Genomic DNA, 27,956 nt, shown 5'->3' on the forward strand with positions numbered 1-27,956 from the left:
ATGATAAAAGAGGTGGTACTCATTAGATTGCGAACAAAAAAAATTTCTCTTCAATGACTTCTCTAGAATTCTCTTTCTACCCGTGAACAGCCAGCCTTTCTACCCACAGCCCTATAGTCACTTTTGAGAATGGTTTCATCTCAGTAATGTTCACTTTCAGATATTAAAAGCTCTGCAGTTTAAATCAAACTTTTCACTTATATCCAAATTGAAGTCATTTCCTCTTCAGACTCCTCTCTCCCCTGGCCCTATTCAAAATTGGACCGTGCCTGGAGAGAGATGCCTTTCACTCCCACCCTTCTTTGCTCACCTGGGGTGGAGGACAGATGGGGAGAAGGAGGTGAACATCTCCTACATGACAACTACTTTTACCACCTGGCTGTTGCTACTGTCTCTGGGCCAATGCCCAGATACTCACTTTCTGGTTTTGTGAGCACCTTTGTCATTCTTAAAGACACTGCAGGAGCCCTCTGAGACTATTGTTCCCTGTGGAGGTCGTCAGTATACTTCCCAGTTGGTCCTTTTGCGATAACCCTCAGCTTCTGCCCCTAGTAATCCACCCCAGAGTCTCTAATTGCAGCCACCCTCTGGACCTCAAGCCCAGCTCCTTCTACTAGAGGTACTTGGCCTGTACTCACAAATCCTTGCTGTGTGAAATGCTAGAAGTGTCAGCTATTTCCTTTTATGCCCTCTTTCCTGATCCTTCTGCTCCAGGCTGTTCCAGGCTACTTCCTATCTTTTCAGTTCTCCGGGACAGAGGCAGGTTCTAGCTGGGCAAGAGGTAAGATGCTCATCCCTCCTTCTTGCAGTCTCTGAATCTCTGTAGTGATTCTCCTTAACAGCCTTGAAAGGGGAATAGCCTCCTATTCTTCCCCAACTGAGTCAATGATCCACTCTATTTCAGCAGTCCTCCTCCAGCACGCTTATGTTTTGTTCATATAGGCCAGATGGGGAGATAGTGGTGAAGGCTGAAGAATCAGCTAGTCCTGTGCAAGAAACCTAACAACAAGCTTCTACTGAAATACAAGGAACCGATAATTTTAAACTTTTATAAACCAGGAATAGCAAATATCACCGGTACACTGTATGTGCCTATTACAACCTTGGTGCAAAATGCCAGGAAAAGATACAATGAGAAAAGGATATTATAGCATAAACGTGCTTATGAACATAGGTTCAAATATTATAAATGAAATATTAGCAAAATGAATGCAGCAATGCATTGATAAATATGTCATGGAAAAAGTAGGTTTATTTTAGAAATTCAAGGATGGTTTAATAGTAGAAAACCTATTAATGTGATTCAAGACATTAATAAGAAAACACAATTATTTCAATAGATTCATGGAAAGCATTTCATAGAAATCCAATATCTATAATGATAAAAGCTCTTTTCATCAATGGAGAATAGAAGAAAATTTACTTAATGTTACCAAAATAACCATAGCAAACATTATGTTTAATGATTAGAAAGAGAAAACATTCCTTTTGAAGTCAGGAACAAGACACTGATACCCATTCTTACGGCTGCTATCCTACCCCATACTGTCATCCTTGGCAAGTACATGAAGAAAACAAAGAGGAAGCAGAAGGATTAGAAATGCTTTTAAGCTGCTTCTTACAAAAATATGTTATTCTAAATAAAAAGCAAGATAATCTAGACATGATTGCATATTTTATAAAGGTCAGCAAGATTAATCCAATATCAGTATGCAGAAATCATCCATCTCTTTGTCAGAAAAAAGTAATTACATGTCTATTTCTCAAATCCTATTCTATAAGATACTTAGAAATCTAATGAAAGGTGGTGCAAGACCTTTACAGGGAAAATTAAAAACCTTATTGAAGGACTCAGAAGAAGATCTAAATAAATAGAGCTCTTTGGAAGTTCAGAAGGGAAAGAATCAATGTCAGGAAGATGTCAACTTTCCTCCAATTAACATATAAATTAAATGTAGTTTCAATCAAAATTCCACAGGCACTTTTAGGGAATTTTATTAGCTAAAATTCTTATAGAATACCAAAGGAGTAAGAATAATCATGATAATTTTGAAAAATGAGAATATCAAATATTAAGATTTGATATAAATTTATAGAAATTAAAAGAAGGTAGAGGTGGTCCTATGGAACAGTCTAGGAAACTCAGAAATGAACCCATGAATATGTGATTAGAAAGCATATGGTAGGGGCAGCAATTCAGATCAGTAGGAAAAGAATAGTACCTCAATAAATGTTGTGTGAGTAATTAGCTATCCACATGGAAAACAGGACCATACCTTATCCTGTAGACAAAGGTTAATTACAAATAGACAGATATAAACAAAAATGACCTTGGATAATAAGGAATTTAATAAAGAAGACATAAATATACAAAAATAAGTTTAATTGCATTATTTTTAAATTTCATAAAACAGAAGCACTTATAATCAAAGACAAATCATAGACTGAAAGAAGATATTTGCAAAGCACATAACCACCAAAGAATTTGTATCCAGACTATAAAGGAACTATAAATTGATAAGAAAAGAATTCATAATTGACTTAAGCAAAGGACTTGAATGGAAGAAATCTGGATAACCAATAAACATATAAGAAGATATTTAAGAGATTCAAATTCACTAGTAATTATAGAAATGCAAATTAATTTTAAAAATTAGATGCTACTTAACACCAAACTTCATGGGCCAATATTTTAAAGTATCAGATTGTCTAGTTTTCCCCAAGATTGAGAACTCTCCTATACTGTTAATACAAGAGTATAAATTAATAAAACTACTTTAGAAAATAATTTGGCAATAAATATAAAGTTGAAAAGACATCATATTGATGATGTAGCAATGTCACTGCCAAATATCCTATAGAAACTTCCATACCCATACATGGAAATGCTGTAACATTGTTTGAGAAAATGAAACAGAGAAATCAATGTAAATGGCCATCCAAAGAGAGCAAGGCTCATCAGTCAGCACCCAGTGATAGGGCCAACCATGTTGTCAGAGGTGGTGCATATTCTGATTGGTCAAGGCCAAGGAATCATGAGTGTTAAAATATTTTAAATATTACTTCTGAGTTAAATTATAATTTATTCATCCAACAGAATGTTATTCCATAGTTAAAACGAATGAATTCATTTTACATGTCTCCATATGCATAAATCTCAAAAGCATAATGTTGAATAAAAAGCCACCATTCATGCTAAACACACACACAAGCCTCGGTGAAGCAAAGACATTGAAAATATGGATGGGAGTGACATATACCCAATATGTACCAGTGTCAGGGCAGCAGACACCAGCGTTGGTGAAGAGAGTAATGGGATGAAGGAGAAGTTCTAAGGGTCTTCTACTATCTAGATGATGTTTTATTTCTTATGTAGAAAAAAAGATCCAAAGCAAAAAAACTATTGTCACTTATTAAATCTGGGTAGTGGAACTATAGCTGTCTATTTAACCATTTTTAAACATTTATGTATATCTGAAATATTTGATAATTATATTTTCTCAAGTTGAAGAGATTCTGTTACCTAAATATTTAAAGCTTTCACTGCATGAAATCAAATCAACTGACTATAGTTGCAGTTCACTATGTGTGTGTATAAACAAACAAGTGTGAAAAATTCAGAATTGTGACAAAGACAAATTGGAGAGTTATTAATCACATTAAAAATGTATTCAGCTTATAATTCAGAAAATTGAATGTTTTATGGTACAATTAGAATTATTCAGTTTATAATAATGTGATTTGCATTTAATGTTTCTAAAATATTCCTGCTTAATAAATCAAAGTACACCTGTTAATTCATCTTTCCTGTACATCTTTTATGGAAATTTCTCTGAGAATAATTGTAGATGCAAATTAAACTTCAAGTTTGGAAAGGCATTTTTTTTTTCTCTAGGAGAAGAAAGCCTCATAGAATATTATAATGGAATGTTCATATCCTTTCTTCCAAAATTCACATCATATTTTAGTCTTTGAATTATTCCTCCTGAATTTTGATGATACTGTGAACACGTTGGGAAGAGAACATAGTTTGCTGTGTTTAACAAAAGTTAAGGACTACAGAAAGTAAACTCTAATAAATGTACACACAGCGTAGCGCCGATATCTGTGTACCAACGTCCATCGAAGCCTGGGTGGCTTCTCTTCTTCTTGGGTTCCCTTTTGTGCTCTTCTTGAAGTTTCCTCTGAGCCTCTTCTTTCTCTTTGGTTCGTCTGAGGCAGTAAGCTTTTTCCTGCTCTCTGATTTGTTGCTTAATTTCTGGATAGTTCTGCAATGCCTGAATCCTTTCCGAACGCTCGATTTCTTTACCATCCAACCACTTAAATAAAAAACAAAAAATACAGTATAAGCATTCAATTATAATTGAGTCACTGTGAATCAGTCCTGGGTTAGTTTTGATTAGAATTTTTTAAATTTAGAAATAATAGTGTGCTATAGCGATAAAGTCTTTTTAGAAGTAACTAATGGGAATTATCAAAAACATAGATTGAAATCCATGTATATTTCATGTAATTAACAAAGTTTACAAGGTATGTTTACTGGTAGTATTAACAAGTAGGTTTTCTGTTAAAGCCAGTAATTAATGACAAGCTCTCAAAATACTTTATATTAATTTTATAACTGTTCACAATACCAAGAATTTCAATGCTTAGGTCAAATCACAGCTCCAAAGTATAACAGTGACACTTCCCAAACATTCTCTACAAAAAAGACCCTTGAATATTACACACAACTGGGCTCTAATGCAAATGAGCCCACGTTCCACCCTAGACAACAAGAGGAACAGAATATGTCATTAATTGTAATAACATTGATCTGATATTTTTATAAAGATTTTCCAGAGTAAAATATTAAAATAAAAGCATCAACTGAAATCTGAAATGTCAAAGCTAACAGTTAAAAGATACCTATCTATCTGGACTCATTCTAGAAAATGAGGTCAGGTACTTATGAAGGTATGATTGGCAGATAATGGCTCTTCAACAATGTTCATGTTCTAATCTCCATGAATGTTACTTTACACGGCAAAACAGACTTTACACATGTGATTAAAGTAAGGATCTTGGATGATCAGGATAATCCTAATCAAGACCACTGAGGTCCTTGAAAGTGAGAGAGGCAGGCAGAAGTGGTAGCACCAGAGTTGTGAAGAGAGATGGACATGCCACCCTGCTGGCTTTGAAGGTGGAAGGAGAGGCCTTGAGCTCAGAAACGCAGGCACCACCTAGAAGGTGAACCAGCCAAAGAAAGGGATTCTCCCCTGGAGAGGAGAATCCAGGAGGAGGCTGGATTGGAGGCTCCTTGCCAACAACTTGACATTAGTGCAGTGAAACGGTTTCTGACCTCCAGAACTATAAGATAATAAATTTGTATTGTGTTTAGCCACTAAGTTTCTGTGAATTTATGTGCCATAGCAGCAGGAGGAAATACATAAAAGGGAAGAATACACACAAAACTTTAGTAAAATATAAATTTAAAAACTATCAACATCAGTTATGAGTCAAAATTATACTATGGAGATTTGGGAATAAAAATTTTGAAGGGTTTAGTCACAAGAACTCATACGGCTGCTATAGATAAGCTGTAGACTTGACTCTAAGCTTTGTAGGAACAAAAGCCAAATAGAAAAACATAATCAGTTACACAATTTTCAAAGTCTTTAATGAAAAAATATGCTAGCTTCTATCCTTTTTCTCAGGCAGGGGTCCCCAATCTTTTGGCACTCTGAATGAGTTTTACAAAACACAATTTTTCCATGGAAGGGGGGGATTAGATTCTCATAAGGAGTGCGCAAGCTAGATTCCCTCGCTGCACAGCTCACAGCAGGGTTTGCCCTCCTATAAGAACCTTGATGCTGCTGCTCTTGTGATAGGAGGCAGAGCTCAGGAAGTGATGTGAGCAGTTGGGGGCGGCTGTAAATACAGATGAACCTGTGCTCCCTTGCCCACAGCTCACCTCCTTCAGCGTGGCCTATTTCTTAACAGGCCATACACAGATACTGGTCCAATCGGTGACCCAGGGGTTGGGGTCCACAGCTCTAACATTTAGTCTAAAACACATTTCTAAAGTAGAGTTTAATAATGGAGATCCTGAATGATGTCATGTATTATTTCTGTAGAAAACATAGCCGTGGAGTAAAAGGCTTCATAAGGCCGTTCCTGTAGTAGCCATCAATGAAAAACCGAGGACATACAGATAAAATCCAACTCAACAAACCTATTTCAATAAATTACTGAGTACAATAGTCACTAACAAATGAACTTAGTAATTACTAAGTAATTTAATAATTACTTAAGTGATAAGCAACTGCAGTCCACACACTTAAATTAACCTAGTTTAATATAGGGCTGGCATCTAATCCATTTGGAAAATTCTAAATAAATAAAATTTATTTATTATATAAGCATATTTATCTATATAACAAACATTATATATTATATTACATAATAATTATATTATGTATAAATATATGAATGAATGAATATATTTTATATATTATTTTACATAGTATTTTTATAAATATAAACACATTAATAGAAATATAACTATACATAATTATGATTCAGAAAATTCTATAAGTATATTAATATACATATATAACTATCATAATTATAATATTTTGGAAAATTTAGGATAAATATAATTTCTTTCAACCAGAATTCTGATGAATGTTGGAAAGCAAGGTAATAATTTCTTGCTTGTATTTGGAGTGCACTGATTGATATATTGATTGATTTAATATGTACATTAATATATACACTCGGTTTAAGTAAATATTGATGATTAGACACATTGTTTCTAAAAGACTAAGACTCTGCCACCTTACTGACATGAACCAAAAGACCATCAGTTGGTAACTGATGGCAAATTTCAGACTGTGCTTCAGCACTTATTTTAGGGACTTCAAATTATCTGATAATTTCTGTAGGTAGTCTTTGAAATTGGCCCTCATTTCCTTAAGCCCAAATCACATCTGAGTTTAGAAGCCCTAATAACAGATTAAGTTTTAAGCCGAGCCTTTCTTTATCTTTCTTCACAGGGTATTTTTGTAACAGCAGAGTGCTCACACTTACTAATAATACCCTGTTTCCCCGAAAATAAGACAGTGTCTTATTTTAAGGAGTTCCCAAAGACACGCTAGGTCTTATTTTCAGAGGACATCTTATCTTTCCTGTAAGTAGGTCTTATTTTCAGAGGATGTCTTATTTTTGGGGAAACAGGGTAATTGTGCATGTGCTACAGCAAAGAAGAAAAAGAGAAACTAAGGTGTATTGCAGACCCTACAGGACTCCTTTAAAACAGAATTATCCCATTATAAATGAGGTATGCAATTCAAAGGTAGTGGAAAGATGATCAAACCCTGGTTTATTTGCTAAGAAATCTGTTTTATACTGTGCAACAACAGTACCTGGAGTGGTTCGGATGTGAGGAAGGGAACACTCGGAAAGGGCTGACTCTCTCACCCCTCTTCTCTCTCTCTCTTTTTTTTTTAATTGTTAACTCATAGCTGTGTACATTAGTGCAATCAAGGGGTACAATGTGCTGAAATATTCTCATCAAACTGCTCAACGTAGCCTTCATGGCATTTTCTTAGTTATTGTATGTAGACATTTGTATTCTGCCTTTAGTAAGCTTTGCCTGTACCCATTCTAAGATGCACTGTAGGTGTGGCCCCACCCATTACTCTTCCTCCGCCCTAACCTCCCCCCTCCCTGCCCCTTCCTTGGCCCTTTCCTCATAGTCTTGTGCTATAGTTGGGTTATAGCCTTCATGCGAAAGCTATAATTTAGCTTCATAGTAGGGCTAAGTACATTGGATACTTTTTTTTCCATTCCTGAGGTACTTTGCTAAGAAGAATATGTTCCTGCTCCATCCATGTAAACATGAAAGAGGTAAAGTCTCCATCTTTCTTTAAGGCTGCATAATATTCCATGGTATACATGTACCACAATTTGCTAGTCCATTCGTGGGTCGATGGGCACTTGGGCTTCTTCCAAGACTTAGCAATTATGAATTGGGCTGCAATGAACATTCTGGTACAGATGTATTTGTTTATAATGTGATTTTTGGTCTTCTGGGTATAAACCTAGTAAAGCAATTAAAGGATCGAATGGCAGGTCTATTTTTAGGTCTCTAAGTATTCTCCAAACATCCTTCCAGAAGGAACGTATTAGTGTGCATTCCCACCAGCAGTGTAGAAGTGTGCCCTTTTCTCCACATCCACGCCAACATCTCTGGTTTGGGGATTTTGTTATGTGGGCTACTCTTACTGAGGTTAGGTGATATCTCAAAGTAGTTTTGATTTGCATTTCTCTGATGATTAAGGATGGTGAGCTTTTTTTTCATGTGTTTGTAGATCGTGCGTCTGTCTCCTTTAGAGACATTTCTCTTCAAGTCCCTTGCCCACCCTGAGATGGGATCACATGTTCTGTTCTTGCTAATACGTTTGAGTTCTCTGTGGATTCTGGTTATTAGACCTTCATCGGAGGTATAACCTGCAAATATTTTCTCCCATTCTGAGAGCTGTCTGCTTGCTTTACTTACTGTGTTCTTGGCTGTGCAGAAGCTTTTTAGTTTGATCAGGTCCCAGTAGTGTATTTTTGATACTGCTTCAATTGCCTGGGGAGTCCTCCTCATAAAATATACCCAGGCCAATTCCTTTAAGAGTTTTCCCTGTACTTTCTTCAAGTATTTTTATAGCTTCATGTCTTAAGTTTAAATGTTTTATCCAATGAGAGTCTATCTTAGTTAATGGTGAAAGGTGTAGGTCCAGTTTCAATCTTCTACACGTTGCCAGCTGGTTCACCCAGCACCATTTGTTAAATAGGGAGTCTTTTCCCCACTGAATGTTTTAAATTGGCTTGTCACAGATCAAATAATGGTAAGTAGCTGGAATCATCTCTTGGTTCTCTATTCTGTTCCAGACATCTACCTCTCTGTTTTTGTGCCAATAACATGCTGTTTTGATCACTATCGATTTATAGTACAGTCTCAGGTCTGGTAGTGTGATTCCTGCTGCTTTGTTTTTATTGCTGAGTAATGTTTTGACTATTCAAGGTTTTTTCTGATTCCATATAAAACAAAGTATTATTTTTTCAAGATCTTTAAAATATGACAATGGAGCTTTAATAGGAATTGCATTAAAATTATATATTGCTTTGGGTAGTATAGATATTTTAACAATGTTCATTCTCACCTCTCACCTCTTCTCTTTCATGAGAGAGACCCACTTCCAACTCTCTTTGGAAATGCTCTAAACTTTCTTTGTTCTTAAATAAAATTTCTAAAAAAAAGAAAAAGAATGCCAATTTTCAAAAAGAGGCTATTGTATGTTATCTGAAAAGAAAGACTTGACCCAAAACATGTACATTGACCTAGAGAGAGGCAGTGAGTGTGGTCATAGTGTGGGTGTGGTTATACCGTGGATGGTGGTATCTTCATGATCAGATACGCATAGGTCCAAATCCCACCTGTGCCACTTGTCAGAACTGTCAGCTTAAACAAGCCCTGTCATCCTCATCTCTGAGTGCACCTAATTTTCTCCCTGCACGGGTCTAGGAGGATTGTGCACAAAGTACCTGGCACTCATGTGATGGCTCTCATACCTCTAGCCTGCAGGCCGCAGCAGCACTGACATGCCCCAGTTGTGGCAACCAGGCCTTCCTGACCATGAACCCTTCCAAGGCAATGTGTTGCAATGTTGCAACACAGGATCTATTTCTATGATATTCTCGTTCTCATCAGTTCATTTTATAGGAAGTTATTTATAGTGATGAGAAGTCTGGATAATGTTGTAGATAATTTATCATTTATTCTAGATTCTATTGTCTGAGTCACTCATTCTCTTAATCTAAGAAATTTTGTATTAATACAAACATTTTCCATTAATCCAGCAGTCAGCAATCTCTCAACTACAGAGAATACAGAAGTCCAATTAACAATTCTTTTCTGAGAACTAAGAAAATGCTTATTACAAATACGTTCAAATTCATTGATGATATACAGGAATTTAAGATTAAAGTAATAATGAGATATTATTTTATAGAGATCGTATTGGCAAAAAATTGTATTGGCATGTCAGTGCTTCTGGAGATAAAATGGAAAGGGTGCTCAAAATTGGTGACAACTATAGGACTAAACTTCTTGGAAGGCATCTAGCAACACATTTTAAAATTAAAAGTATTACTATTTCGTGATGCATCAATTCCATATCTAAGGATCAATTTCATAAAAATTAAAATACCAATATTTTAGAAAATATGTAAAATGAGAGTAAAGCTTGATTTATGAAGGCAAAAGAATACTTGAAACCAAGTGACTGTCGGCAGTTCAATAATCGGTGGGCAAGAGACATGAATTGAACCTTTTCTGAAGAAGACAGATGGATTTGACCAAAAAACACATGAAAACATGTTCATCATCCCTCATCATCAGAGAAATACAAATCAAACCCTTCCCCTCCCATGACATCACCTAACCCCAGTGAGAAGAGCCCACATCACAGAGTCCCGGAGCTGCAGGTGCTGGCGTGGGTAGAGAGAGAAGGGAACACTTTTACATTGTTGGTTGGATTACAAACTGATACAGTCTCTTTGAAAAGAAGTATGAGGGATCATCAAAGAGCTAAAAGTAGACCTTCCATTTGATTCTGCAACCTCATTACTAGATATCCATCCAGAAATAAAATCATTTTATCATAAGGGCATTTGCATTAGAATGCTTATTGCAGCTCAATTTACAATTGCCAAGATGTGGGATCAACCCAAGTGCTCATCAACCCATGAATGGATTAATAAACTGTGGTATATACATACCATGGAATTCTATTCAGCCATAAAGAAAGATGGAGACTACATCTTTTGTATTAACCTGGATGGAGTTGAAAAACTTTCTCCCTGTCAGACCTGACCCAGGGACTCTGGGGATGGAACACAGCCATTTGTGCTTACAAAACCTTCCAAGTATTCTGCTGCACACTAAAGAGGCCCACTGCCACAGAAAATGAATTAAGAAAAAGCAATGATAAAAATAATTATAAAAGCACAGTAGTTTAAGACTACGTACAAAGGTACAGATATGTCGCTGGAGCTACCTCTAAAACCCTATGCTGTTGGTTTATTATTAGTAATGATGAATTATAATTAGATGAACTGAACTCATCAAGAAATAGTTGAATTAAGTTTTGTATGTTTAGAATGAGAAAGGCAGAAAGTATACAATTTATTTTTCAAAGATTTATTAAAGCTATTCAAACAATGTTAAAGGTTTAAAAGGCCACAGAAGTAGTTCTGATTCTCTGAAACATTCCACTCCCTGAAGGCAACACCTTTTACGACAACCCTGTGAAAAACTCAGGAATCCTAAGGTATATGTGAGGCTTGGTAAATGTGGAATGTAAATGTCTTAGCAAAGTAACTAAGAAAATGCCAGGAGGGCTATGTCAACTAATGTGATGAAAATGGGTCAAATGGTCTATGAACCAAGTGTATGGTGCCCCATGATCATATTGATGTACACAGCTATAATTTAATAAAAAAAAAAAGAAAGACTCAGGAATTATTATAGTTTCTGATTTTCATTTTTCTGCATCATTAGAACAAGCTTACTTTTAATTGTTGAAGAGTTGCCACCACAAATTGCCTGTAGCCATCAAAGTCGGCACACGGGTTACCCATGAGAAAGAGCTCTTTCAGATGGATGTTGTGCTGTAGGGTCTTAACACTGCTCAGCTCTCCAATAAAATTTATCGTCAAGTCAAGTTTTGTCAGCCATTCACATCCTGTTGAGAAAAAAAAAAGTAAAATATTATCCAGCCTTAAAGAAAGATGGAGACTTTACCTCTTTCATGTTTACGTGGATGGAGCTGGAACATACTCTTCTTAGTAAAGTATCTCAAGAATGGAAGAAAAAGTATCCAATGTACTCAGCCCTACTATGAAACTAATTTATGGCTTTCATATGAAAGCTATAACCCAGTTATGACCTAAGAATATGGGGAAGGGGGAGAGGGAGTGGAGGGAGGGGCGAGGATGGGCGGAGGGAGGGTGATTGGTGGGATTACACCTGCAGTGCATCTTACAAGGGTATATGTGAAACTTAGTAAATGTAGAATGTAAATGTCTTAACACAATAACTAAGAAAATGCCAGGAAGGCTATGTTAACCAGTGTGATCAAAATATGTCAAATGGTCTATAAAACCAGTGCATGATGCCTCATGATCGCATTAATGTACACAACTATGATTTAATAAAAAATAAAAAAAAATAGAAAAAAACATAAACGGGTCATTGATAAGGGAAAAAAAAGACACAATGAGGAAGAATAGTTATAAAACTAAGTTATAATAGTGAAAGTTGAAAAAAATTAAAAAAGAAGAAGCACCTGTTACTACATTGTTATTTCGTCTCTTTGTCCTATTTAATCTGGGTTGATTGTTTCTATTCTTTCTGCTTCAAATGGCTTTAAAGATTTTCATAATAAAAAGTTAAAACAAAAAAAGTTTTTAAAGGGGGAGGAAAGTTATAAAGAATATTTCTAGGCCTCATGGCATCAGTAGCAAACCCAGATTTTAACAACTGAGTGACTTCTAGCAGAAAAGACATGTGCACTGAAGTCAGAAAGCCTGGGTTCAAGGCCAGTCCAGTCCCTTCTATCTGCCTGAACTTACTATCTCTGAGCCTGGGGGTATTCTTATCTGTAATGTAGGAAGAATAAAACCATCCTCGCCTAGCTGAGAGACCTCAATAAACTTACACACAGGGAAGCACGAATGACCCACTGGCTCTCAAAAAAACACTCATTCGTATCCTTCCTTTGCATCTTCCCTACTTTGGAAGACAGTTTGTCTAGGATGAGATAATGAAACTCAAAATCTAAGGATTTCCACTCCTAGGAAAATCAAGTAGACCTACTTTTCCCTATTCCTCCTGCTTAGTACACCTAAAAATGCTGGACATTATATGTAAAACAAAGATAACAAAACTGAAAAGTGTAGGGAAGAAAGCAGAACCTACTAGGAAACTTAAGATCTGAAGAACAATATGGTGGTGTATACCTAGGGTTGTGTTGTGTTTCAGTTTTGGCTTCATACATCCTAGACTCTGAAGCAGAAAGAATAGTACAATAAACAGCCATATACCCATCATCTACATTCAACAACAACAACAACAACAAAAAAAATTAAGATGGAAAAAAGATGTATATAATAGACTATAATAGAAGTAACAATTGTAATATTTTAAAATCTGCTTACCATGAGGAGATTTTTCAGAAATATTAACTCAAACAGTCTTAATCATTTTTCTATCTGCAATTCTCCTTATTTTCAACCCCTTCATCCTTCTGGCCAGAGAAAATCACCTTCCTTGCTTATACTTACAAGGCTGTTTGATAATTTTAGTCATTCTAGCCAAAAAAAAAAAAAAAAAAAAATCACTTTCCTTGTTTATATTTACAAGGCTGGTTAACATTTGGTCACTGGTATGAAGAAAATCAAGTGTAAGCTACTAGGGGAGCCTACATCAGAGCGAAACTCCCTTGAGAGAACACTCGGGAGTCTGTCCTCCTCTTGGAGGGTCAGAGGTCCCAGTTCCCTGAACCCAGTTGACCTGGTTCAATTACTCAATTACCTAGCTAAGCTAGAAAGTTCAACTGAGGCACGGTGGTAGAGAAGCAAAAGTGAGTGGAAACTGAAAATAAAATTGGAGTAGCACACGCAGTGTGGATAGAAATCAAAAGTAACCTGCACACATTTCAGTGTAACAAAGAGAGATTTAAAAAGAATAAAGTTTAGAGCACTTCCAAAGAGAGCTGGAAGTGGGTCCCTCTCGTGGAGGAGAAAAGGTGAGAGAGACAGTGCAAAGGCCTGCAGGGGTGTTGAAATGGGTCGCAAACCTTCCATTGGCCTCTCCGTACCTCCTGGCAGTACCGTCCTTGTCTACTGGTCACTGACGGCCTCTTTCTACTGGTCATTAGTTACCTAGGTTACCTCAAACCCACATTCTTAAGGGCCCTCCAGACTTCATGGTTCAGCCAGCCAGGTTTTCCTTCCACTCCCCTTGAAGTCTCTTTCTTAGTGGGCCTTCTCAGTCCTAAGAGTTTTTCCAGGTAATTAAGACATACTTCCCCTTGGAGGGTCACAGTGGGAAGTTCTCCCCCAAAGAAAGGCATTTCATAAAACCAATGCCTCAGAACCTGTATTCCAAAGTCACCTAGAAGAGAAAGAATGGCCCCAAGACTACCAAGAACTGAACTGAAGATATCCACAGAGGCGAAGAACGGAGTCTATGATGCTTAGAGGAATAACAGGAACAGGGGGAGCATGGTTTTTATAGTGAATCTGACACATCCATTTTCATTACAGAGATAGCCAGATGCTATAGAAACTTCAATCAAACTCAAATTGGAATTTGAATTAATTCCCTCACTCACATTCCATGGGGGCTTAGTAGTTATGAGTCTAGACTTTGAAATTAGACAGACATGAGTTCAAATACTACCTCTGTCTCATTCTTGCTAATATGACTTTGGTTAAGTTATAAGCCTTAGCCTCCTCATCTGGAGAAATACAATAGTATTGGTATCTGGTTCAGGAGTTGTCAATGAAGACAAGATAATACATGTAAAGTGCTCAGTTAGCATAGTACCTGCCACTTAAGAGTGTCTGTAAACATATGGCATGATTAGAATAGCTCAATGATCACTCTTCTATTATCATTTGGCTTCTTGGACAATGTGCCCACAGGGAAAGAAGGAAGTATAGCTGTCTCATGAGCATAGAGTTTGCTCTCTTACTATGAATGAAGGAAGAGTTGGGCTGGTTTGTGAGACAGCCTCTGCAGGCTTGGTTCAGCATTAGGCTGTCTCTCCCTATGACTGACCCATGCTCATGGGACTGACATGGCAGTTTCAGCCTTCAGAATCTAGAGAGCCACCCCCAGCTGACAACCCTGCTCTACCACGTTCTGCACTCATTTCTTCAAATTTCTACACATCCTTGCCATATGCTTCCTAAGTATATTACTACTTTTAGGTCATTGTTTTGTTATAATTTAGAGTGAACTTTTGTTTTGTTTTTGAATTTTTTTTTTTTTATTAAATCATAGCTGTGTACGTCAATATGATCATGGGGCACCATACACTTGTTTCATAGAATATTTGACACATTTTTAACTCATTAGTTGACATAGCCCTCCTGGCACTATCCTAGTTACTTTGTCAAGACATTTACATTCCACATGTGGTGCATCTTACAAGGGTACATGTGAGCCTTGGCAAATGTGGATTGTTCTTAAGATATTAATGTCAGCAACATGAATCTGATTCAGATTGGTTCATATCTATACAACTCTGTCACCTTTGGTAAGGTTTTCCTCATTCCTAAAGGCTAGAAAGTGGAACTAACTTTGTTAAATCACAGTGTTCTCTCCCTTCAAGGGTGACATAGTCTAGGATTCCACCCTTGACACAATATTCTCTCTTACTATCTTCTTGATGACAACAGTCATGGTCATTGTTTCACCAAACCCAGATTCTGATGACTCCCAAATGATATCCCATATCTGACCTTCCAATTAAATATCATACTTCTATTTCCAAATGCCTGCAAAGCATACCCCATCACATTCAACATGTTTAAAATGGAAACTATATAACTCCTCTCATGTTCCAAACTTCAGCACAGCTTCTCTGCCCTCTGTGTGTCTAAATTATATTAACGCCATCACCATGCCATGAACATGACACCAAAGGTCATGTCATGAACTTGAAATAAACTTAAATTTCTTTCTTAACCATTTAAGTCATCAGCCAAGCCTTGAAGATCTTCATAATCCTATAACCTCCCATTCAGGTTTTTATCACCTTTTGCATGAAATATGGCAATAATCTCCTAAATTATCTAGCCATTTCAAGAATATAAAAAGTTCAAAAGAATGGAAAAACGTAGAAATACATATAAAAGATGAGCCTGGAAAAGCTCATCAAAGTTTTTCAAAGCAAGGAAGTGCTCAAAGAATGGAAGGAAAACACCAAGACATGGCAACCTACTAAAAAAGGCTCCTCTGGCCAAAGCTGGGACGACGTGATCATCAAACTAAATAACAGTAATAACATGATCCACTGAATAAATACAAGAATCTATGAATCTACACTGATGAAAGTAATGTGAATAAATAATTGAGGGAGAAGACAAAGTTTTTCCTTAAATCATAATGTCATCTAATAAATATAAAAAGAATGATAGAATTAGAAAAATCGGGATAATACTAAAACTAGTGCATGTAGGTATGATGAAAAACAGAATGTTTACATAATGTCAAAGTACCTTCCCACAAATAATTTGTTAGTTAGAAGCAAAGTATAACAACTTTGTAGTAGTGAAACCTGGTAGACCCTTTCTTTCAGTTCCTTCTATGGCAATCAGACACTCTGTAACACTCACATTACTTCACTTTACCTCTCTATACAGCATTGGTCCTACCTAATATTTTTTCTTATTTTGTTTGAGTGTGTGTGACCTGTCTTCACCTATTAGAATATAAACTCCTTGGAGACTAGGAAACTGTCTTGTTCATTACTTTATTTCCTGTGCATAAAAGAGTTGGCATAAGAGAGGAGGTCCAGAAATACTTGTAGAAAAAAGGAAGTGATGGAGAGAGAAAAAGAAAGGAGAAAGGAAAGAATTAGGGGGGAAGACAGAAGATAAATAGGTAAAGGTAACAGATTAGTCAGTAGCGAGATTACCTGGTTCAGGCAAAAACTAAAGGAAGTAAAACGTTAAAGATAATTGAGCAACTGAGTATAAAATAGAATTGACCACACTGAGTTTAGGTCACCACCATGTGATTATTATAGTTGGACTTTAAATTCTAGCAAATATAATTGCCTGATATAAAATAAATCAGTAGCAAGAGAAGACATTTACATTCCCAATTCAGAAAAAAATGGTTAAGCAAACTCCAATACATCTATTCAATGTACTGTTATAAGAACATTAAAAATGATGGTTTTGAAAACTGTATCATAGCATGGGGGAAAGATTATGGTATAATGAAAATGGAAAAAGTAAGATAAAACACTACCCCTACACTAAAATTATAACAACATGAAGGAAAAGACAGGAAAAATGAACTTAGCACAATGGTAACAGTAACAGTAAAATTAAGAGTAAAATTATTCTGTCTAACAATTTTGCATCATGATTATATTTGAGGCTTTTAAAGTACATACAAAAGAAAAAATACATGAAATTGGTAGAAAATTAAGACATAATCGGTAGAGTTTTTACCAGTGTCATAAATCTGCTTTCTAGGCACGTAATATGCTTATTAACTATATGGCTAATGCTTATTCGGTCTTTCAGATACAGTATCTTATTTAATCCTACCACCATGCCTATGAAAGAAATATTACAATTACTACCACGGTTTTAGGTCAGATAGCTATGTGCCAGTGGGCACCTGGCTCCACGACGGCCACATCACATGCACTCAGGCCATTCCTCATAGAGAGTGGAGTCCATTCCTTCTGCCCCCACTGTATCTGGGCTGCCCCTGTGACTGTGGTGACCATGAAGTTCTGGGGATGCCCAGATGTCTTGGAGTGCTCGCATTGGAAGGCTTGCTCTTGGAACAATTGCTCTGGGACATGTTAGAAGCTAAATAAAATATCTGTGTACCTTGAGTCTGCCATGCTGTGAGAATCTGAGCCCCTTGGGGAACCATGAAGGCAGTGAGAGAACAAACTCTGCCTGCGTGGTTAGAGGCAGGCCCAGAAGCAGCATCAGATGAGGAACTGAAGAAGCCGTCTTGAAGGTGGATCCCCTAACAAACAGCTGTTTCAGTGATGCCACGGATCAGAGAGGAACCATCCAGCCAAACTCCTCCTGAATTGCTGACTCACAAATTGTTTGTGTTGGCTAGCAGGGGTAGGGGGAGCTATTTTAAAACTAAGTTTTTAGGCAGTTTTTTTTTTCTTTCAATAGGTAATTGGAACTGTACAGCAAATGAGCTAAGAAATTACCAAAGTTTGCGCAGTTCCTAAATGGAGGTGTTGGGATTTGAACCCAAATCTGTCCACCTATAAAGCTTCTCTGAACTGATCCACTAGAAGGCTCTTTGCCAATGTTAGCCATTAGTTGTTAAAATATCATAATCACCACCATCATCTTAAAATTCTTGAGCTGAAATTTTGTTAAACACATATTTTAAGTCTGTAATAAAAGCACCTGTTACTACCCAGGGGATGGGTGGCACAGGACAGGACTTGCCTGGAATTCATTACCCAGGCATGAAGGCCAGAGCAGGCTGGAGGAAGGTAGGTTAAGAAAGGCTGAGATTAAAAGTGAGTCAGCAGGAAAGTGAGTGTAATCTCCTCAATAAAGAGTTAATTCAAAAGACTAAGTACCATAAACGGGTTCATATCCCAAATACCTTTATAATATCCTGCTAATTGGATATAAAAAACCTAAGGAGTGTGGGTAGAAGGGAATTGAGAACCTTGTGGATAGTGCAAGAGAACAAAATCTGCATCTTCTGTGTTAGGAAGTCAATAGATTATGTCTAAAGTAAGAATATAGAGCAATAATAGATGAACATGAAATAAGTACAGTACTTGAAAATATGGAGATAAACATGATGTGAATGCTTTTTCGGACATATGTAGCAGAAGAAACAGGGCTACTGAGTGGTCACCTCTACTGGATAGGACATTGGGGTCTGAGGATGGTGAAAAGGGACTGCTATTTTCTCAACATAAGTGTAGCACTTTGAACTTTTAAACTATCTATTGTATTTCAATGGTAAAAATATTAATTATTAAAAAAAATGACTATCCAGAAATGTATAAGAAGAAATGCTTTTATATATTCCATATTTTACTATTATGAAAGAAATTCAGTAACTTCACATCTTCTAAAATAATTATTTAAATGAGAAAAGAGATACTGTGGCTCATGCCTGTAATCCCAGCACTCTGGGAGGCTGAATTGGGAGGATTGTTTGAACTCAGGAATTCTAGACCAGCCTGAGCAAGAGTGAGACTCCATCTCTACTTAAAAAAAAAAATAGGAAAATTAGCTAAGCATCATGGCAGATGCCTGCAGTCCCAGCTACTAAGGAGGCTGAGGCAAGAGGATCACTTGAGCCCAAGAAATTCAGATTGCTGTGAGCTATGATACCATAGCACTCTACTTGGTGACAGAGTAAGACTCTGTGTCCAACCCCCCACCAAAAAAAAAGACAGAGAAAGAGAAAGGACAACAAAATCATTATTTCTATTAAATTAACAAAGATATAGACAAAAATTTTAAAACATATTGACAAGCCTATGAAATAATAGTTTACAGTTTAGCCCACAATCTCTTGATACATATAATAGATGTTTAACTTCATTTTTCTCCCTACAGCCAGAATTTCATTGGCAGGGAGGGAGAGTTCCAATCAACTGGAAACAGGTAATTTATACAAAGCTGTTCAGAACAGTTCTATTCAGAATAACAAATATAATTAAAAACACTTCATGTACCATATAATAACGACTTATTTAAAACACATCAATACATGTAATAATGCATTTGTTAAATTACAAAAATGTTTACTCAGTTGCTATTTCAGCAACATACGTGAATGCTATGTAAAACTATATATAAGCATAACTAAGTCTATATCCACGTCTGCATGTTTGTTCTACATTGGCAAAAATGCTAGATGGATTTTATAAATGTGGAAGATGGGCGGCGCCTGTGGCTCAGTGAGTAGGGCGCCGGCCCCATATACCGAGGGTGGCGGGTTCAAACCCGGCCCCGGCCAAACTGCAACCAAAAAATAGCTGGGCGTTGTGGCGGGCGCCTGTAGTCCCAGCTACTTGGGAGGCTGGGGCAGGAGAATCGCTTCAGCCCAGGAGTTGGAGGTTGCTGTGAGCTGTGTGAGCACTCTACCGAGGGCCATAAAGTGAGACTCTGTCTCTACAAAAAAAAAAAATAAAAATAAATGTGGAAGATACACATGAGCACTCGGATTTAAGATATGGGTTACATTTTGTATTTCTTAAGTTTACTTTGGGAGACTCTGGAAGATATTTAAATTAAATTTTTCCTTCATGTAAGAAGGGGCTGACATTTGAAAGTCTCCAAGGAGGTGAAAAATTGATATATTTTTGGATTTTGTTATAATTTTGTAGAGGAAGAGCCCTCCAAATGTTCATTATATTTCAAAGTGACAAATCTTAATTGGCCTACACATAAGAAATTAAACCATATTTGCCATCCTAAAGATGAACAATTCTGGCCAAATTGCCCAAGTTTGAGAAAATCTCCTCTCCGGAGTCAGGCAATTGTTCCTTCAGCTGAGTCCCAGCCTTTATCTCCTGTTCTCAAACATCTAGCTCAGGGCCCCTTTGGGGGTCTAAAAATCACTGACATCAACAACACTGACTGCTGAAGGCAGGGCTGGGGGAGCTACACAAGTAGAAAGCCCATCACTTTCCCCAGGTTAGTGTGTGTAAGGGATGGGGGTGGGTGGGGTGGGTGGGGCGTGGTTGGGAGGGGAAGGCCCTTTATTCTACCTTGGTGAATCCTCAACAAGCAAAAAAGACAAAAAAACTCTAGCTATTTTTGACAATCAGGACATAAAAAGGAAAAAGAGCCCAAAACATTTATTTTTAAAATTATGTTCATATTTACTCAGGTAGGTGGGTTAAATGTGTATATTCATCTTCCTCTCACCTCAAACCTTTAAACAAAAAGCACATATTTGCCAGTAAATAAGATACATTCTCCCTCTCCCCGTCCCACCCCTGACTAAACAATCCTCAAATTGCCCTCCACCCAATTCTCCATATTGGAGCTGGAGGGCAAAGCATCAGTGGAAGACCTACTCAGGTGGACTCTGGATGGCAGTTCACAACACTCAAAAAGACAATAGGGATGATGCTGTCCTCTAGTGGCAGATAAATAAAACAGAACTTTTCATATCCTGTAAGATACTTTCTCAATAAAAATAATAAACCGTGGACAACCCAATTGAGAGTTTTAACCATTTCTCTGACATTTTAGATTGAAACGTCATTACCACAAAACATAAGGAGTAGATTTCATTATTCCATTTGTTTGTAAGAGAACAGGTCTGGACAATGTTATCTTTGGGGGAGTCATGAATCCATTTTTAATGTAGAAAAATACAACTGTTGGGTTTGCGGCTTTAATAGTGGTAATTTTTCTAGGTTTTGTGGATGAAAATTAAAAAGTTATGATGTGAATTTATGTTGTTGATAGATAACCTTGATAGTTACTAAAATATCCATTTCTACACTAATAGGCAAATAGGCTAAAATCCACCATGACCTAAGTAAAATCCTAATTTTAGCTATTGGCAGATGGGAGTGGGGTGCGGAGAGCAGCTTGCCTGCCTCTGCTCTGTGCCCCTGTACTCTTAAGTAAAGTCTGCCAGTCAGCATGCTCCACCCAGTCGCAAAGAGCACAGTGGCTCTGCCAGGCAGGCAAGAGGCTGGATGCGGAAACCAGCCTCATAAATACAGAATAAGCCCACATAAGCCACCTAATAAACCAAATTCTTTATAATTATAATCAGATGCCAAATATAATCAGCACAAAATAAATGGGTGCAAAGTAAAATGGAAAGCCTTGGATGAAAAGATATAATTCAGGGAGTGAAAGAAATTGAAAGCAAAAATTCTTAAAAAGTATCTCTAAAGATATTTTAGAAGATACATCATCCATAAAACAACAACACACACTACAGAAAATCAGAGTATAGGAGTGAGTTCAGAAGAATACCAATTATGGCCAAAAACAAAAGAGTTTATCATATGTGAACTAAATTATAGAATGAACAGAGACAGAGATGATTTAACTCTGGTGAAACATTCTAGAATGTATAATGAGAAGGTTTAAATAAAAGATCAAAGTTAATAGGCACAGATAAGTCTAATATAACAAAAACTGAATTAAGAGAAGTTCTCAAGGAGATTAAAGAAAACAGAGAAATCAAAGTCATTGGCAAATATGATAAACAGATAGATGGAAAAAGGAAAGAAGGAGAGCAGGAGGGAGAGAAGTAGGGATGGAGTGAAAAAATTATCAACCAAGAATTCTATATCTGGAAAAACTTTCCTTCAAAAATGAAAAAGAAATTAAGATACTTCTAGATAAACAAAAACTAAAGTTTGTCACTAGCAATGTCTGTACCTGACACCACAAAAAGATACTAAAGGGGGTTTTTCAGGGTGAAATAAAAAGACACTTGAGAGAAACTCAAATTGATATGAAAAAATAAGTATTGGGCTGGGCGTGGCGGCTCACGCCTGTAATATTAGCACTCTGGGAGGCCAAGGCTGGTGGATTGCTTGAGCTCATGTTCAAGACCTGCCTGAACAAAAAGTGACACCCTGTCTCTACTAAAAAAATAGAAAAACTGAGGCAAGAAGATCACTTGAGCCCAAGAGTTGGAGCCTGCTATGAGCTATGATGCCATGGCACTCTACCTTGGGCAACAGCTTGAGACTCTGTCTCAAAAAAAAAAAAAAAGGATCATCACTGAGGGTAACTATATAGGTAAATATAAAGGGAATATAAATGTATTTTTGAACTATTTTTCTCCTAACTTATTTAAAAGATGACTCAAAAAAAGAAACAATAAATTGATGTTGTTGGGTAGGTAATATATAAAGATATAATTTATGACACGAACAGCATAAAGAAGGGGAGGGAAAACACCCTGTATAGTGAAATTTTATATACTATTAAAATTAAGTTAGCATTAATCTGAATTAGACTGTTATATATTAAGATGCTAATTGTAATTCCCAGGGAAACCACCAAGAAAATAACCAAACTATATATATTAAAAGCAACAACATAGAATTAAAATCACACACACACACAAATCTAACAAAAATAAATGTAGCAATATAAAAACAGAAGAACAAAGTAGATACAAGATCTATATATACAATAGAAAACATATAGCAAAATAGTAGATACAAATTCTACCTTATCACTAACTACACTAAATGTAAATGAATTAAAGTCTCTAATTAAAAGGCAGAGTTTAACAGGATGGATTAAATATAAAAACATGATCTATCTGTATGCTGTTCAAAAAGAAACACTTTAGATTCAAAGACAAAAATAATTAGAAAGTTAATGGATGGGGAAAATAATACCATGCGAATAGTAAACAAACCAAAAGAAATGGAGTGGCTATAGTGATATCAAACAAAATAAACCTTAAGACAAAGATTGTTATTAGAAACAATGAAGGGCATCTTATAGTAATAATAAGGTCAATTCATCAAAAAGATAAAATAATTATAAACATTTATGCACCTAAAAGCAGAGTCCTTAAATGCATAAAGCAAAACCTGACACGATTAAAGGGAGAAATAGATAACTCAACAATAAATAGGTGGAGACTTAAAAAACTTGCTTTCAATAATGAATAAAACACTAAACAGAATATTAACAAGGAATCAGAAAAGTAAAACAATACTAAAAGAAAAAATATATAGATTTAATAAATATAGTTAGAACATGCCACCCAAGAATAGCAGAATACCCATTCTTCTCAAATGCACATGGAGCACCCTCTAAGATAGACCAAAAGATTAGGTTATCAAACAAGTATCAATAAATTTGAAAAGATTGAAATTATAGATAGTACTTTTCTGATTCCTAGTAGAATGAAACTAGAAATCAGTAAAAGAAAAAGGTTTGGAAAATTCATAAATACGTGGAAATTAAACAATACTCCTAAATAAGCAATGCATCAAAGAAGAAATCACAAGAGAAATAAATCAGAAAAATACTTTGAGATGAATTAAAACAAAAATACAATATACTAAAACTTAATAGATGCAAGGAAAGTAATTCACTGGGGAAAATTCAGAGCTATAAATACCTATCTAAAGAAAAAAAAAAACCTCTCAAATCAATAACTTAGCCAGCACAGTGGCTCACACCTATAATCCTAGCACTCTGGGAGGCCAAGGTAGGAGAATCCCTTGACCTCAGGACTTTGAGAACAGCCTGAGCAAGAACAGTATCTCATCTCTACTGAAAATAGAAAAAAATTAGCTGGGCATGTGGCTCACACCTGTAGTCCCAGCTATGCAGGAGTCTGAGATGAGAGGACTGCTTGAACTCAGAAGTTTGGGGTTTATGTGAGCTAGGCTGATACCACAGCACTCTAGCTTGGGAAACAGAGCTAGACTCTGTCTCAAAATAATAAAATTAACAACTTAATTTGACACCTTAAGAAACTATGAAAAAAGAGGAAAATTCAACACAAATAAAGACATGGAAAGAAGCAATAAATATTACAGTGTAGATAAATAAAACAGAATATAAAACAATAGAGAAAATTCAATAAAGTCAAAAGTTGGTTCTTTCATAACATCGACCAAATTGACAAACTTTCAGTGACCCTAAATCAAAAGAAAATGAGAAAAGTCTCAAATTTACTAAAATTGAGAATGGAAGATGAGATGTTACTATCGATCTTAGAGAACTTAAAAGGATTATAAAGGAGTAATAAAAACAATCATATGGCAATGAATATTATTACCTGGGTGAAAAAGACAAATTATAGACATAACCTACCAAAAATGACTCAAGAAGAAACAGAAAATCTGAATAGGTCTATAACAAGCAAAGAGATTAAGTTACTAATCTAAAGCTTTCCATGAAGAAAAGTATTGGACCAAAAGACTTTCTCTTGTATTCTAACAAATGTTTAGAGAATTAACACCAAATCTTCACAAACTCTCCAAAAATAAAAAAAGAAGCACTTCTCAATTCATTAAGAATTATCCTGACAGAAAACCAAAGACTTCTCAAGAAAGAAAAAATACAGCAAAACTAAGAATATCTGTGCTTCCAAGGTCACCATAAAGAAAGTTAAAAAGAAAATCAACAAGATGAGAGAATGTATTTGTAGTTATCTGATTGTGGTCTAGCATCCAGAGTATCTAAAGAACTCTTACAACTCAACAGTAAAAAGATATATGACATAATTAAAACATGGGCCAAAGGTTTGGATAAACATTTCTCTAAAGAAGATTCTCAAATGGACAATAAGCGCATAAAAAATGTTCATCATTAGTCATTAGGTAAATGCAAACCAGAAACATAAGAACATACCACTACATACCCATTATGATGGGATATCCACTAGAAAAACAAAAATATCTTCCTACCTTAAAAAAACATTGTTTATAGAAAGTATTAGTGAAGTTGTGTAGAAATAGGTACTTGCATTCACTCAGTGCAAGTATAAGTTGATACAATCTTTTTGAAGAACAATTTGGCAGTATCTTTCAATGTATGTGTATTTACAGCATTTTGGCCGGGGCTGGGTTTGAACCCGCCACCTCCGGCATATGGGGCCAGCGCCCTACTCCTTTGAGCCACAGGCACCGCCCAATGTATGTGTATTTAAATGCAGGAATTACACTTCTAAGTATCTATCCTAGAAAAAAACATGCACATGCACACAAAGTACAACACAGAAGGATGCTCGTTGCAGCCATGCTTATTATAGCAAGATGCTGGAATCAATCCAAATGTCCATCTGCAGGCAGATGGTTAGATAAATCAGTCCATAGTCATTCCAGTACATAGCCCCATGCTCCCGTTCCTGGATATCCAAACAGCAGGGTAATTTCAGGGAAGAAATTAACTTTCAAGACAATACATACAGTATGATCCCATTGATAGAAAACAAAATGAAATGAAACTACCTTCTATACACCAAAAGCGTCAACTCCGGCTATATGCCAAAGTCCAGGTTAGAAAGGCATGAAATTTTATTTTAGAATTTATATATCACTTTATTGTTTGGGCTTTCACAAGAATAAATATAAGATTTATGTAAAATGTTTGTTAAAGAAGCATACCTGTTGTTATGCTATACATTAAAATCTAATTTTAAATCTCAATTTTAATTCATAATAAAATAGAAAGGGAAAATTCTTACCTTCCAAATTTTCTATTTTTTCAATGTTGTTTAAAGCCAAATTCAAATATTCAAGTTTCTTCAGTCTACTGACATTTTCTGAAACATACAAATAATGTAATTAACAAAGTTTCAAGATAAAAGACATTTTTACATAATTGTGAAAACAATAAAAGAGTCTAAGGGTTATTATTTTGGATAGAAAAACCATTGTGCTTTTTCAAATCTACACCAGTATATATCAGACATTGTAGTCATCTATCACGTCCCTGCCCAGTCCCAATACCAGATGGTTAGGTTTAGCCACGCTGAGCCAATGCACAGCAACGCAATCTTTCTTGCTAGTGACAGCTCAGGAATCTAGGCTTAAGCCAACCAGCTCGTGGCAGTCTCCCGGCAACCATGTGGCACAGGAGAGGGCATGCATAGCAAGTACTGCCAATCAGATGAAAGCGAAAGACCTCTGTTCTATGCTCGGGGATTTCTTAATAAGGAAGAAAGTACCAATCCTACTGATACTCACGTTCAATCATGAGGGGAGCAGCTGAAGGGTGAAGCTCACACTGTATCAAGTAGAGCAGAGACGTGGAATCTGTCCCACGTCTGCACTCAGCGTGGGTAAGAAAATAGATTTCCTTACCATTCCGCTACATTGAGTTTTTTTTTTTTTTAATTTCAAGCCAAAATCAATCTGACACATGATTATTTTTTGTTAAATAAAAAAATGTAAAAAAAAAAAAACCAAAAAACTTTGAAAGCCCATATAGGCAAAACAAGCATAAACAAATCATAGAAACTCTGTAGAATGAGGCCTTTAACAAACTGATAATAATGCCCTAACTAACATTACTGAGGGCTTATTATAATACACATGATGCAATATTCTACGTATTTTGCTTATATTGTCTAATTTAATAGCCCTAAAAGGTTAAAAAGTATTATTTCCTTTTTACAAATGACAGTATCAAAGTACAGAGCATGAATCCACTTGTCCAAAGTTAAGTGGTAGAGCCAGTAAATTCGACTCCAGAGCCTGGTACTAATTCATGATACTACACCTTAAGAGAACAGTCCTTTCTAAGATGACAGGAATGCGAAAACTCTGCTGAGAAATGTCCATTTGAGGCAGCCTCACTTAACTAATGCTCCTCTGCCCATTCCTCAGGGATAATATGAAAATCAAAACATGATGATATGTAATCATCACCCTAAATAGTTCATCTAAAATTGACAAAACATCATATATTTGTTTCCATAGACCTGAGTAAAAATTCTGGGTCTCAGTTTACTCATTTTCTAAAATGAAGATTTTTTAAAAAATTACTAAAGTTTGGGGGGCACCTGTGGCTCAAAGGAGTAGGGTGCCGGCCCCATAGGCCAGAGGTGGCCGGTTCAAACCCAGCCCAGGCCAAAAACTGGAAAAAAAAAATTACTAAAGTTTCACACAGAAATTAAATTATGCCAAGTAATACTAATGTTTACAAAAGGTTCTCTAGCAACAGCTGAGCATTCAATAGTCAACAGATTTGTAGGTTTCTGTGTGCCAAGAATTATGATAGACAGTGTCTAGTCTGCATCCTGCACAAAAATAAAGTTATCATTGTTAAAACTGTCAGCCCACAGCAAAAATAGCTGCTCAACGTAACATTCCCCTTTTCTATCTTTGTTATATGTATAACCCTCTAAATGGTGGAAAAATTAAAAAAGTCACCTGCTAAGGAAAAAGGTAAGATTTGTTCAGGGAGGGTTTCCAAAATTAACTCTTTGAGAACAACAGGCCTCATTTGATTGGACAGAGCCTCTTGGGCAGAGGGGAGGAGTAAGTTTGAGAGTTCTAGGCCAGACCATTCTGGAAGCAATGCTCACCAATTGCCACAAGCAGACCCACAAACTTGAAGTGAACCCAAGTCCCTTCTCAGTTTCAAGAAGCTCTGTGGCCCTCAGCTTCCTTCAGGCATGAGGCCCATTGGGAAGCCACTGAAAT

At 36.3% G+C, this 27,956-nt stretch overlaps 1 protein-coding gene across 2 annotated transcripts in view; it reads right to left on the bottom strand.

Annotated features, from left to right (window-relative positions):
- DNAAF11 (dynein axonemal assembly factor 11) overlaps positions 1-27,956 on the bottom strand; it is a 96,261-nt gene that overhangs the window by 57,314 nt on the left and 10,991 nt on the right. For both annotated transcript variants that reach the window (XM_053558267.1, XM_053558266.1), the window contains exons 3-5: positions 25,994-26,071; positions 11,608-11,780; positions 4,090-4,319 (exon numbers count right to left, since the gene is read on the bottom strand). In XM_053558267.1, the coding sequence (XP_053414242.1) occupies positions 4,090-4,319; positions 11,608-11,780; positions 25,994-26,071 (481 nt within the window). The remainder of the gene's footprint in view (positions 1-4,089; positions 4,320-11,607; positions 11,781-25,993; positions 26,072-27,956) is intronic.

This window comes from Nycticebus coucang, chromosome 13, assembly GCF_027406575.1.
Source record: "Nycticebus coucang isolate mNycCou1 chromosome 13, mNycCou1.pri, whole genome shotgun sequence".
NCBI lineage: Eukaryota > Metazoa > Chordata > Mammalia > Primates > Lorisidae > Nycticebus > Nycticebus coucang.